This window comes from Poeciliopsis prolifica, unplaced genomic scaffold, assembly GCF_027474105.1.
Source record: "Poeciliopsis prolifica strain line A6 unplaced genomic scaffold, Auburn_PproV2 SCAFFOLD026, whole genome shotgun sequence".
NCBI classification, from domain to species: Eukaryota; Metazoa; Chordata; class Actinopteri; order Cyprinodontiformes; family Poeciliidae; genus Poeciliopsis; species Poeciliopsis prolifica.
The window spans coordinates 6,859,340-6,873,974 of record NW_026562401.1 but is presented as its reverse complement, the minus strand read 5'-3'; the positions used below and the strand labels follow the sequence as shown (position 1 = coordinate 6,873,974).

General features: G+C 42.7%; 1 protein-coding gene across 1 annotated transcript in view; it reads right to left on the bottom strand.

Annotated features, from left to right (window-relative positions):
• Positions 1 to 21: 21 nt before the first annotated feature.
• erfl3 (Ets2 repressor factor like 3) overlaps positions 22 to 14,635 on the bottom strand; it is a 61,595-nt gene continuing 46,981 nt past the window's right edge. Inside the window, 5 exon segments of the mRNA XM_055048149.1 lie at positions 22 to 5,377; positions 5,719 to 5,976; positions 5,978 to 6,045; positions 6,147 to 6,851; positions 7,253 to 7,368. Of these exon segments, the coding sequence (XP_054904124.1) occupies positions 4,721 to 5,377; positions 5,719 to 5,976; positions 5,978 to 6,045; positions 6,147 to 6,851; positions 7,253 to 7,368 (1,804 nt within the window). The 3' untranslated portion in view covers positions 22 to 4,720.

Sequence of the window (14,635 nt, the reverse complement as noted above, 5' to 3'; positions counted from 1 at the left end):
GGAAGAGCAGCGGCATTCATATTGGGGTTTTAACTGGTTTTAATTAACCCTGATTACATCTTAATTACAAGTTTGGAAAAAAAACAAACAAACAAACAAAAAAAAAACAATGAAAGAAGCGCAGAAATTCAATGTTACATCATCATAGTATTAACTCTCCGGTCTCCGCGTGAGACAACAGCTCTGGGGAGAGAAGAGGAGAGAGAACAGAAAGAAAGAGGGAAATCTTTACACTGTAAAACACAACTTTTCTTCTTTCAAAAGCAAATACCTCCCCACTCCCACCCCCCCCAAAAAAACAACACAAGAAAAATATACAAGAGTGACCGATAAAAGTAACATTATAAAATTAAAATGACAATAAAAGACAAAAGAAAAAGATAAAAACTCCCTCTGTGCCCTGAAATAAAAATCCTCGCCCGCTTTGCTTCCTGCTCCATCCCAGGTGGTACATCTCTGTCAGCACTGAAGTTATTGTCACATATTTCACTTATATCATATTAAAAAGAAGAAGAAGAAGAAAAAAAAAAAGAACTAAAAGCTGGAAAGGATTCAATACAGGGAATGAAGTTCAGGGGTCAAATCATTAAGTGACGTTCACGACGCAGAAAGCAACAAGTAGCCGAGCCGCGGAATAAAAATAATGCCAGGTGGAGAGGTAAATTACTCAATAAAAACAACAAGAATCCATACTCATACTGACATCATAAAAATAAACCAAGAAGTTTGTACTCTTTTTTTCTTTTCTTAATGGAGAAATGTAAAATTTGTGCCGTTTGTCTGACAGTAGAGGCCTGTAACAGGACGAGAGTAACTGGTGAGCGGTCGGCAGCGAGACGGCGGAGAGCGCAGAGCAGCTCAGACGGGTGTCATGTCTGTCGCTGAGATGTGGTGAAGTAAGGCAGCTGTCAGTTCAAATACAGACGTACGACCTGGTGTGTGTGTGTGTGTGTGTGTGTGCGTGTGCGTGTGTGCTTCAATCCAGACCACCAGAGGTCTTAATGAGAGAAATTTAATCAGTTTAACCACAGACAGACTGCAGATCATCTGCTGTTCCTTGAAGGAAAACACAAACAGGTTAAAAATCTGAAAAGTGTGGTGTGGATTTATTTTAGAAGTTGCTTGTAATTAAACTGGTAATAAAAGCCTATTTGTGTGTAATTTAATTTAGTAGAAATCCAGATGTTCTTTCATCAGAGAACAATAGTGAACAAAGACAATCACGAAGGCTTTAGTTCAGCTAAATAAAATGGATTTAGAGCCACAAATGTTACCTGATCTTATGACTTTTGATAAATATCTGACTTTTGATAGGATGTTGATATTTGCACATACTGCCAACCGAATAAGAAAAATAGATCAAATAAAAATGGTTGGTACTTCTAGTATCATTGCTATGGAAATGAACACTGAAAATAGCTGAAACATGCATTTGTTATATCTTTTCAAAACGTCAGTAATTTCTTTCTGATTTTTGAGTTTTAGTCAAAGTTTTTAATCGCCAGTCGGGATCGTTCAAAGAGCCAGTTGTGGCTCCGGAGCCGCAAGGTGCAGACTCCTGGAAAGAAATGTGAGATGGTGAGCTTCATGATGGTGAAGCATGGTGGTGGAAGTATCATGATGCGGAAATGCTTCTCTACAGCATGGAGGCTGCAAAAGACTTGACACGAAACCAGGTGTGTCCAAACGTTTTAGTCTATTTGCTGCAATAAAAACATGATTTGTGCTGCTCTTTATTTAAAAATAAAATATTTAGCCATGTTTTAAAAAAATGTAATCACAGACAGATTTGGGTAAATGGATAGATGTGTTCTGATCCGATGGTTTATGACAAGATGAATAGTTTCTGTGGCATCAAAGACGACGAGAAGATTTTAATTTATGAGTCAGAGTTTAGTCCTAGTTGAAAAAAAGTCTCCATCTGCATCAACCAGGAGAGGTCCAAAACGTGGCTCAGGGGACATTTGTGGCTCTTGAATTGATTTTGATGGAGTCACAATGGAAATATGTGGCAAGGCTTGAAAATTCATGTTCACAGAGATTCTCAGACCGACTGAGCTTGAGCTTGTTTGCAAAGAAAAACCAGTCCAGAAATGTAGATGTAAAAACTGATGAAGACATGGTGACTAAAGAGAGGTGACTTACATTTTTCAGATTTAAAAAAGAAAAAATGAAATCAATGCATCTTTTCCTCTGCTTTACATTGACGCAGTCACTTGTGATTTATCACATAAAATACAACAAAACTTGTTGATTCACTGACAAAAAGATTTTCAAGGAACAGAGGCAACCAACCTGGTGACATCAGGAAGTTAGACCCTGTCAGAAACACTCGTATCTGTCTGTGTGTGTGTCTGTGTGTGTGTGTGTGTGTGTGTAAAAGTGCATAGATTTTAGGGAGAGGGGGATCTCGGTAAAATAATTAACCCTTTTCTCTCGACTGTGCTGAACTTTGAAGCGTTAATACTAACTGGAGTAGGAGAACTGTGCAGGATTAGCGCCTCGCTTAGCCGGCTCTGACACGCAGAGGAAGCCCGGAGAGGTGGCCTGTAGCCAGGACAACTCCGACCAGTGAGCACCCCGCTGAGCAGAGCGAGACTGCAGACAGGGAAAAAAAAAAAAAAAAAGAAACAGAGCGCTGCACGCTACTGCAAAACCAAGTGAACAGCAGAGCCAAGCAAATCGTCTGAATCATTAGCAGTCTGCTGGTTTTCTCTTCCTTCCTCTGGTGGACAGGCCTGAGCTCTTTGTTTACATGTGCAACAAATATACAAGAAATCCCCCACCGTTCCTTGTTCTGCTGCCCCCACAACAACACCTTCTGAGAATGATCCACTCACTATAAAAAAAAAAAAATCCATCATTAAAATGCTGTGCTTCTCTTAAACTCTTCTGCAATCATCTCCGTCTGAATATATGTGAAGATATATTCTGTGTGTGGTTCCAGAGCTCAGTTTGAACAAGCTTTAGAAAGAAGGCGATCAGCGGCAGTGTGTGTTTGCAGGGAGAGGGAGCTGTGACGGCAGTGCTGCGCATGTGTTTCTGTGTGTCGTTTGCTGGTTCAGTCTAACACTGCGAGTGTGAGACGAGCTCGAGCTGCAGCTGAAACTACTTCAGGTGGAGACGCACGCTCTTCCTTCGCTTTTCTTAACGCTTCCCCACACCAGCCTGGGGTTTATATTGTTTCTGCGAAGAGAGAGTCGTGATGTTTCCACACGTGGTCCACGAGAGAACGCTGCAAAAACACAACATCTCACCAAGTAGTTTTGCTCCACGTACTAGCACAAATATCTTAGTACATTTGGAATAAGACAAAACGAACTCAGAAGTGACTTTTGCGCAAGATATAGCAGCCTGTTTAAAGTAAATTATAAATTAATATTGATGAAAAAGTTCCACTGGCAGATTAAAGTGAAATAATCTACGACTGTTTCATCAATAGCAATGAATTCTTGACTCAAAACCAGTTTCTATGTCTTGCTGAAAAGTTACTCTTGAGGTAGTTTTGTCTTATTTCAAGATATTATCATCAGTAAATAGAGCAACAAAAAAAACTTGGTTATATTTTGTGTTCTTGAAGTGAAACAAGACAGAACAGGAGAAAATCAGAGGGGTGGTGGTGTCAAAGTCAAATGTTGAGGGGAAAAGTTGACGTCTCTGCTTGGTTTGGGCTCGATAAAGTCCCTCGAGTCCCGTTTGACGCGTCTGTGTGGATCCGATAAAGGTACAGCAAAAGGCTTCCCTGAGTGGAGAGGGCCAGACAAACACCCAACAGCCCCACTCACCACACTTCCCTTCCTGTCCCACGTGAGCTTTCCTCCCAGCCGCCCTCCTCTGTCCCACCCAGCATGTCTCTCCAGGGCTCTCGGGGTTTGACGCAGGCACTTAGAAGTCCCGTCGGCCTGTAGGTCGAGCTGCAGGGCTGTGAGGGGTCGTTTCTCCTGAGGAAAGACTTGTGTGGCTGCTGATGATGAGAAGATGGGAGCTTCACTGGCCTGGTGCACTGCAAAAACACCAGAATCTCACCAAGTATTTTTAGTCTAGTTTCTAATGCAAATGTCTGAGTCCACTTGAAATGAGACAAAAGTAACTCAGCAACACGAAGGAGCTTGTTTTAAGTCAATAATTGGTTAACGTTGATGAAAAAGTGCCAGTTGTAAGAGAAATAAGTAGTACAATTTGATTATTCACTAACAGATTTCATAAAAATGTTGTCGAGTAGGAGGAATGTCAAAAACAAAGTAAAATCACAAATTCATTTTTGCATTTTTAATTTCGGGAACTTTGTGTCGCTTCAAGTAGTTTAAATTTGGCAGTTTCCGCAAAAAGTTTGGGCACCACTGGTTTAGATCAAAAAATATTCACATATTAAAATGGTCTAGTCAAAGTCTAGACCTAAGTTCACCTGAAAATATTTGTGAGGACTCTAAACAAGCTCCTACATCATGCTGAACAGTTACTTGTATATTAATTAAGTCTTATTTCAAGTGTACTAATACATTTTCACTAGAAACTAGATAAAGTCACTGCTTGTTGTGTTTTTGCGGTGTGGGAGCGGATTCCTCCAGGATTGATGGCGGCTCTGACTCAATGGCTGTGTCAGTTTTATGAGCGTGTGTGTAAGGCTCTGCTCTCGGGTCGTCTAGTTTGTCAGTGTGGGAGTGGGATTACATTTACAAACTCCTGTACTGCTGAAGCAGTAGTGTTGGGGCCGCGCTCCTCAGCAGTCTTTGTTCTCCAGGGACAGCTGGGCCGTGGCGCGGTGCAGCTCGGCACTGACCCTCCGATGTGAAGCCAGAGGCACCGATAAAGACCCCTCATAAGCTAGCGGAGGGGGACTGTCTCCGTCTTCCCCGTCCTCCTCCATTTCCACACATCCGTTAGTTTGCCTCCCTTTATTCCTCCCCTCCTCCGGCCGGACCTTCTTGTCGTCCGACTCTTCCTGCGACGCCTCCATGCGCTGGTCCTCGCTCCAGCGCCTCTTGAACCGCAGCTTCAGAGGGATGCACTTTCCCTGCGCGGCTCCAGTCGAGGACGCCTGGGACTGGGCGGAGTGGCTCTCGCCCGGCTCCACCGGTTCACTCTTGAGGGCGGTCAGGCCGCGGTGGACATGCTGCGAGGTGAAGAACGGCATCAGACCGGGAGGAGGAGGAGCGGGGGCTTTGAAGACGTCCTCGTCCAGGTCTTCGTCCTGCGGCGGATGATGGGCGGCCGCCGTGCCGTTGGACAGGTGGTGGTTGTGGTGGTGATGGTTGGAAACTCTGGGGTGTCGAGCGGAGAAGAGCTCAAACTCGTTATCTCTTTCGTCTGGGTCTTCATCGCTGATGTCCGTCACCTCCACTTCTTCCTCTGACTCTATATCAGAGATGGGCTCCACCTGAGGAACGACAAATCACAACGTAAATTAAGACAGAAACAGAATTATTATCCAGCAGTGTTATTTATTTTACAACTAATCTTGCTTTCTTTTTAGTCTGCACCTTGACAGTATTCATATCTCTTGAAAATTTGAGCCATAACTAAGGTTGGATCTATGGCTGGCACCTATATGAATCCTGAATAACACACTACTTTCTTTTGGTCCATCTCATGCTTGTAGAATCCAATGGAACACGACGAAGTTTGTGGTTTAAATGTGAGAAACTGTGTGAAAACTTTTGCCAGGTACAATAAAATGATCAAAGAGCTAATCTTTGATTAAAGAGAAAGTTTTTGCACCTTTATCTTTGGGAGTCCAGCACTGTTCAAGGACTGCGTTGAGGAGGAGGCAGAAATGATCCCCGACCCGCTTGCCGAGCTCAGGTCGCTGCCGAAGGATAGCGAGGACCCCAGTCCAGAGGTGGAGGACATGGACCCGGATCCGGAGCCAGAGGACAGGGAGCTTTGCCTCGGTTTGCCCTGGCTCTGTCCGTCCCTCTGCTTCCTCCCCAGAGGTGGCGGCTGCAGCTTGAACTTGAAGGGAGACATGTGAGGTGGCTCCTCCCCCAGGTGAAGAGGGTGATGCATGGGGTGGGAATGGGGGTGTGAGTGGGCAGAGTGAGGAAGCTGTGGGTGGTGGTGGGCGGAGTGAGCCAGAGACGGGTGATGGTGTCGGTCTCCGGCCCTCTCCCCTCCCCCGCCTCGCTCTGCCCTCTCAGCGGCCAGGCTGGGCTTGTCGGCGGCGGGCCGGTGGGGCTGAGGGATCACGATGTTGGGGTACTGGAGGAACGCCCGGGGGCTGAGGCCATAGTTGTAAACAGACTGGGTGTGGGCCTGCAGGTAGCGCTTCATGTCTTCTGGGTTGAAGGAGAAGTGGGAGCCCAGCATGGGTGACAGTGTGGGGGACGGGGTGTAGGGCAGGTGGGACGTTGGGGTCATGGACAGTGCTGGGGATAGAGACGGGGCCAAGAGACTCGCCCCTGGGGGTCCAGGCAGAGGGGACACGGGGAAGGGAGACAGCGGCTCCTGGTGGATCCGGTGCCCGGCGGGGCCACGCGGCCCTGGGTGGCCTGCAGGGTTACCCGGCCCTCCGTACATTCGGAAAAGAGCCTCATGAGACAGACGGGGATGGATGATGCTCCGGTAGTTTCCACCGCCGCCGGGGCCCCCTCCTCCTCCGCTCACACTCCTCTCACCCCTCTCCTCTCCTGCACCACCGTTCCCATCCTCGATCTCTGAGTTGACCGAAGTGCCGTCGCTGCAGTCGCTGACGGATCCGCGGGCCATCCGTCGAGCCACGGTGCTGAACATCCCCCCGGGGCTGCGCAGATCCTCGTTGGGGGAGAGGACCTCAGAAGGTGTGGAAGGAGGGAAACGGAAATGGGTTCCTGCTCCGGTGGGGACAGGCGGTGCACTCTGAGGGACACTGCTTCCTGGGAACCCCAATGAAAAAAAGCAATTAAACGAAATATCTTGAAACAATCCCATATAAAGAAGCTGCATTTCCATTGAACCAAATAACTGGGACTTAACAAAATGTAATGTTTGGTACTGGTTTCTCATATGGCGACTGTATGGGGTTTTAATTACTTTATTTTTGTGTTTTTATGATGTAAAGCAGTTTGATCTGCCTTGCAGCTGAAATATTGATGTTTGCATTTTTTTCTTCTCTTTGTTCTTCTTGTTCTTACCTGCTTAAGATAACGGATGAAAACTAGCTGTTGGGCGAACTTGGGCATATTTACATTGAAGCTTAAAGCTGACATGTTAATTAATATGGATAGTCCTACATAAATACATAAATACAATGAAATATTTGATTATGCAGGCTTACCAGTAGAACCCACATCAAAAAACGGGTAGTTGACCAAAACCAGTTTGTTGAAGTTGAACTTATAGGTAAACCTTTTGCCTTTGGTCTTATGAAGGATCCTCTTGTTGTAGTAGTATCTGGAAAAGAGCAAAACCGAAACACATCGCACTATTTAATTCAAGTCTCAGGCGTCGTGTTGCATCAATCATTTCATTGAAATCATGGAGGCTGCGACAGATGTGCCTGCACGCACTAGCCCACACTTTAATAAGGCACGAGTCTTTCATGCACCCCTCACTGCCGGCACGACAGATATTACAGAGTGTTGTATGACATTTGCACAAAGCAGACCCAGAAAAAGGAGGACGGAGGAGGAGAGGGGAGGGTAAGCGAGATGAGAGAAAACAGACAGATGAGCCGTGGAGCAGCACAGTGATGCTGTGTATAAGGAAAAGCAAATGATTAAAAAGATCAGAGGCTGGTGTGAGCAGCATCACCATCCGAGCCAATAGGTAGGCAGTCCTGAGTGGATTATTAGGACGGGACAGACTGAAAGTAGATTTTACAGGTGGTCAGGGTGGTCAACTCCTGACAGTCCGGTCGTTTGATTGGGGGCCAAAATTGCAACATTTGTTACATTTTCAGTTGGTTTGGTTTGCTTTGACACTAAACTGTCAAAAAAAAAAAACAAAAACAAAAAAAAAAACTAATTGAAAACCCTGTTCATCTCTCTGCCAGTTACAATTTTATAAAGAGAAATCATAAATGCACCAACAATAATATTAGCAGGTCAAAGTTTTTCAAAAGCAAAGACAAGAACTTGCATCTTTAATTATAGCTTATTTATTATACCAACTTATTTTCAGTTTTAAGTTAAAGTATCACAAATTGTTGCGTTATTGCCATAAATATCCTTAATTCAAAATAACATGCTATGAGATTCCCATATTTATTTGTTGGTTTTATTTATGTAAAGGGGTTCAAATGGTGTCAGCGTGGTGCCACACACCACACGGGACATTTTGTTACCATTTTGCTGGATTTTCATTTTATGTAACAGCAAAGCAAATCCACCAATAATTCAACCCATCTTTATCTGTTTATGTAATGGCCATTCTCTCCATTTCTCCCCCTGAGCTTTCTCTCTCCTCCATGGTTCCTCCCTACACTACAAGGCTCCATTTTTATTAACCTTTGTCCAGCTACAGCTCTTTATGTAACATCTCTCTCCTTTCTTATCCAGATCCACATCCACTTTTATGTAACCTCCAGAACCCTGGCAGCCACACACCGTCTAAGGGCAGCAGGAGAAACACAGAAACAGGTAGAGAAGCCAAGACGATGCATGCCTCCTAATTTTTACACAAACACACTTTAATTTTCTTTCAGCATGGGTTTTCTAGCATGAGTTGGATAATGAGGCCTGGTAAAAATAAGGGTTTCTTGAAGATATGTAGTTATTGTAGTTATATGTAGTTTGGTTAATCAAAGCCCGCTGACGATCATTTAAACTCAGTGGTAGTTAACTACATGCCGGTGTGTGTCTGTTTTTCCTGTTGCCTTCTTTCCGCATCTTATTATGCCTATCACCAGACTTTTTCCACCATTTTCTTGCTCTGAGAACAAGCTGTTGCTCTTTTTCACTTGTCCTCTTCACCCTCCCCGCTCTTCTTCATTTCTCCCACACTGATCCCCCCTGTCTTCCACTTTCTCCTCCAACTATCTCCACTGATCCCCCCCGAGGCGATGGGTGAGTGAGGGAGGGACAGCGAGAGACAGGACAGGCCTGCACTGTTGAAAACATTGTTTACGCCAGGCACAAAGCGGCGTGTAATTTCTGCTCTAGGGGAGACACTCGCAAGGGTCTGGAGAGGAGGGAGGGTGAGGTGATTGGGAGCAAAGGAAGGGAAGGAGACAGAAAAGCAGGCAGGAAATCAGAAAGAATTGAAATCAGAACAGGAGTGTGGCCAAATCAGTTGATTACTGAAAAGTCAACAAGCTGCGCTGCTGACCATCTGAGGGTCCGGTACCAATCCAGACTGGACAGAAAGTCAGAAAAGTTACAGGAACACATTCTCAGTTGGAATACTTCAGATTCAAGGGTGGGTAAAAATATTGATTCATCAACGTAGAAGACCCTCTGATCATCTTCTCAAGTTTAAAGGTAGTTGCATTACTGCCACCTACTGGTGAGGAGTGAGAGTCAGAATATTGTTCCAATATGGTTACAAAATATTAGAAAATGTGAATTATCTCAGTTTCCACAAAGAGAATTATTTACATTTATATACGTTTTACTTAAGTGTTAACACACTACTGTCATGTTTTAACTTTTGTACTCCAAACTGAGCACAAGTGTAATTTCGCTATTTTCCTGCTCAAAAATATTTATATATATATATATATATATATATATATATATATATATATATATTATATATATATACATATATATATATATATATATATATATATATATATATTATATATATGTATATATATATATATATATATATATATATATATATATATATATATATATATATATATATAAAACAAAGAAAATAAAATAAAAAGTAACACATAAAATTACTAATAGACAATTCATAAATTACTTCTATTACTATTTATTAGGAAATTGATATTGAAATATTTAAATCAAAACTGAATCTAAATCAAACCGAATTGTGACCCACATTATCATATAAATGTAAATATTCTCAAAGACGTCTGTTAATGTTTGAGACGCAACTACTCAAAAAATCTGAGTTATTGCAACTAAAATTATAAATCAGAGCTAATACAATCAAATAATATCACTTCTTAACAAGTGAGCAACCTAAAACAAAATCTGTCATGTTTCTACTATTTCCTGATACAAAATCCTGAATCTAGGACATTTAAAACAAAAACAAATAAAACCTGTTTTTATAATGGATATATATTCAAATTAGGGCTAAAACACTTTGTTGTTCCATAAAATATGGAAACAACAAAGTTTCCATATTTTATGGAATAGAAGGTGAAATCTTGTACACTAAAGATGAATGAATCTGTGAAGCAAGAAAATGCCGAGATCCAAAGTTGGAAACTGCCAACAACTTAGCAGCAACTGGTGGAGAGTGTGGAGCACGTGGTGATCCACCCCCACCCACCGACTCCTGCGCCGTCACACGGGCAGAAGGTCTTTGAAGAGCATTTGAACTCACTTCAAAAGAGAAGAAAGGGATTCTTTGAGTGCCTGTGTTTAGCTGCCCGCCAAACTTGCCCTGTATGCACACACAGACACTTGCACCTCTAACACACACTGCGCCATATCATTCAGACACACACATCAGTGACCCCTCAGATTTATCTTCTGCATCTTTATTCCACTCTGTGCTGAACTGAAACGATGACCCTGACAAGATCCAAGGAAACAAAGGAGCGTGTGATTGATTGGAGGTGTAAGGCTGCAATGATCTGATGATCAGAGCAGAAACAAGTAGCAGTGCAATGCAAGGACATCAACACTTCAAACTGCACATTAATTATGTTTATAAACACAAACAGACTCTCTCCATTTCCTGACAGAAAAATACACAACTATATGTATAGGAACAACTTAAGAACTCAAAATTTGTGGGTGTAATAAATAAGAGGGAAACTAAAGTTAGGCTTTACAAAGATCACAGAGTATTTTCAGATATTTGTTGTTATTATACAGTGTCTCAATGACTGTCTAAAATAACATCTATCAGGGGAATAATTCTGAGACGTCGGCTGTTTAAGTTTCCAGCTATGTAATTGGGTTAACAAAGGCTGGGTTATGCAGCATTAAAACATTTTCAAGAAAAATGCAATGCATACTCTGAGTTGCTTTATGCCATCTGTGATGTCACCACAGTCATGTACAGATGGATGGATGGAAGTTTGTTGTGATCTGATCACAAAAAGATTCACAACCAAACTGAAAAACAAATACAAAAAACCACAATCATGAAAGATAAAAAGTCACACTAAACTGAGTTTGGTTGATTCTCTGGAATAATCTGACCAGAAACTTCAAAGTTTAAACCCCCCCCCGTAAACTTCAAAGATCTAAAATAATAAATATTAAGAATAACTAATGGATTTTGGGAAGAGCAAATCATGCACTTTGGTTTATAGTAGGGCTGAACAATGTATTGTATCTTTGTGTGCTAAATTCACATCACAAAGGACCGACTGGGGCACAATAATTGTTATCTGATATATTAAAAGTGTTATGGACCTGCATTTTTCATCCTAATGTAATAATATTCAGCCAGTTGGACAGAGTCATACGGCAACAGACGTTCACACTGGACGCTAATGATGTTGCCCAAAATACTCAGAGACTGATGGAAGCACAGATAAGAAAGAGAGGAAAGAAGAAAACAGGCATATATGACAACTGATATTTCAGTATTTACCATTGATTATCACCAGTGCCCTGACAATTAGAATAACTTTCCAATGCAGAGTAAAACTATACTCATTTACAAAAGGAGGTTAGATCAGTGCAGGGTAATCGTCAACAGGATGGCAGGAGTGCAGCATAACCCTCAGTGCTAAAAAAAAACCCACAATGCCAGCAGATGAAAGACAAAGTTAGAGCTCAAAATGTTCTGGGACATCAAAGTTTGTCAAGTAAAAAAAAGAAGCCTTTTATAGATGAACTGTGTTTAACATCATGTAATTTTGATTTCCTGGTTAGCTCTTTTTCAGTATCACTCCACACACACAAAAACACACATGTCCTCCTCTAAAAGCGAACAGTGGCAGCTCCGCTCTGCATGCGCGTGGACAGGCTGTGCCTTGCCCATTGTTGGGCCGTAAATAGGGGCTGACTGTGACAGGAAGTTAGGATTACAATACTCCCCATGTGTCCCGTGTTTATTTTCTGCCTCTTTCGTCAGCGTCGGCTGTTATAAACACTCGAATCCCAGCCAGATCTACCTCAACACATATGCACACACACCAGCTGCTCATACTCAGGTGTGTGTTTGTGTGAACAAGGCGCACATGTACGTCAAAGCCCTTCGTGTAACAGTGTTTTACTGAGTGGAAAGGAAATTAAATGTGTTTGTGTGAGCATGTGGGCTGGGGGTGTGACTTGTGAAGATGTTGCATGCTCTGTACGAATGCGTACAATGATATAAATACTTTTGATGCATTTACATCGACATGAATGTGTTTATTTTGAAGAAAAGGGGCTGGTCAGGCTTTGATTGGCCCGGTCACACGCTCTGTGGGCGCAGAGATGCAGTAGAGCAGAGCAGAAAACAGAGATCCCATTCAACTGAGGACAAAGACAAACACACAGAACTCATGTAAGTTGAATACACACATGCTGCAGACAGAGACAATGGTTAAACAATGCATGCAGCGGTTTTGTCCCTGCAGTTTCTCCCCGGCGCTAGGTGCTTCTACTGAATGCACGGCTGTAAGCAGACAACCTCTGACCCATAACCAAACCCTGCCAGCGTGGCGAATAACAGGGTGCAGATGCAGCTGCATTTCCTGCAACAGGTTTTGTAAATGTGGTCACTTGGGTTAGGACTAAATGTGCAGTTTAAAAAAGCATTCGTGTAACACATCGTAAAATTCTCGAGTGGTGGCCCATCAATTAAATAAATGCTTGGAAAGAACCGATTGTGTGTAAGGAAAGCCTGCTTGGGCAACAGTCTGTACAATGGTGCGTTTGTGTACACGAATGAGGGCATGAGCGGTGTTGGTAATCTTTACCAGCTGTGCGTGGCAGTCGCCGTGACCTCTGACCACTGAGCAAACGGTGGCTGATGACTGGCCCGACACGGAGGTCTGGGGGTCTAAGGGAGCTGGGACCTCTTAGCGTGATTACACTCATTAGGGCAGCACTCTGCGATGCCTGATTGGTAACAGGCTTCATTTGCCTCCACCCTGCTTGGCTCATCACATTTGTGGTGTTTCACGAGAGCACAGTGGTGCAAGAAGTGAGCAGTGAAACAAGCAGGTTTAGGCTTTTTTTTATTTCTCATTTCCTTCAAGTAACCACAGATAAAACTTAACAGCAGCAGATTTAAACTCTCATATACCTTAAAGGATGGAAGTGAAGAAGACTGGAGGTGTTTTTAAGTCGCTCTTCAGCTACCAAAAAAACAAACAAAAAAATAACCTCATGACCGCTTTAAAGAGTTCCCATTATGTGGAATTCAAATTTTCCACGTTTTTATGCTTCCAATTGGATCTCAACTACTTCTGAAAACAGTCCAGGCACTTAAGAAAAACCACCCGGACGGTTCTAGGCAACAAGTTGATGCTTTTTGGTGTCTGGAAAACAAGCCGCTTCATAAAGATCTTGATTGTTAAGTCAAGACTGATGAGCGCTGTGCTGTTACCTAGCCACCTGAGCTAAGCTCCAGCACATTTGGTCACCTGGTTTTTTTTGCACAATGGCTGCTGGAAAAGACTAGCACTTTGTTGTTGACTTACCATCCAGACACCACTGGCTTAATTCTTGTTGGTTGTGCAGACAGCTTCACTTCTGCTTTTCAAAGACATATGGTTGTATGATTGAGCGTCTGTTTACAGCTATTTTCATGTGTGAATGTACATGATGGACGATCTGGCCAGCAGCAGCTTATTTGGATTTAAAGTGACAATGCCGTAATCCAGCCCATTCTACCAGGAGCTGAAAATAGACAAAACTGACCAGGCTAAAAACTCATCGAAGAATTATTTTGTGGAAAAATAATTAATGAACGTGTTTTGTAAAGTCCATAGACCTATCCTAGCCTGTTCAGGAAAACATAATATTAATAAATCTGACTTTCTGCATCAGTACAGGACAGCAGTGTCACAAACTTTTTTCCCATTTTGCCCATAAAAACAAAATAAAATGTATTTTAGTAGAGTATACTTAAACCTTCTTAAAATTTCTACAATTTAACCAGGGAGTGTGTAATGTACTGCATGCAGGATGTAAAAATGCAACAATAAGAGAACACACGTTGTTTAAAATTTGAAAATGTTGCCTGCAGTTTTCCCCGTTTGCGACAAAAAAAGAGAGCCCATGACTACATAATTTATTCCCAGCAAATCCAGCTATAAACTGAGATCTTTATCCAGAGATATAAAGGCGTCAGAGTTTAGTAGAGAACATAAACAAACAACATCATGAAAACCAGGGAATAGAGCAGGGAGGTCAGGGAGAAAGTCGAGGAGAAATCTGAAACACGCCTGGGTCATAAAACAAATTCTTAAGTGTTGAACACCTCACAGAGCCACGTTCAGATCTATCATGAAAATGGAAAGAACTACGAAGACATGGCCGCCAAACCTGAACCAACAAACCAGACAAGGACGACTTTAGTTTGAGAAACAACCAATAGGTTCACTGTAACCCTAGAGGAGCAGCAGTTT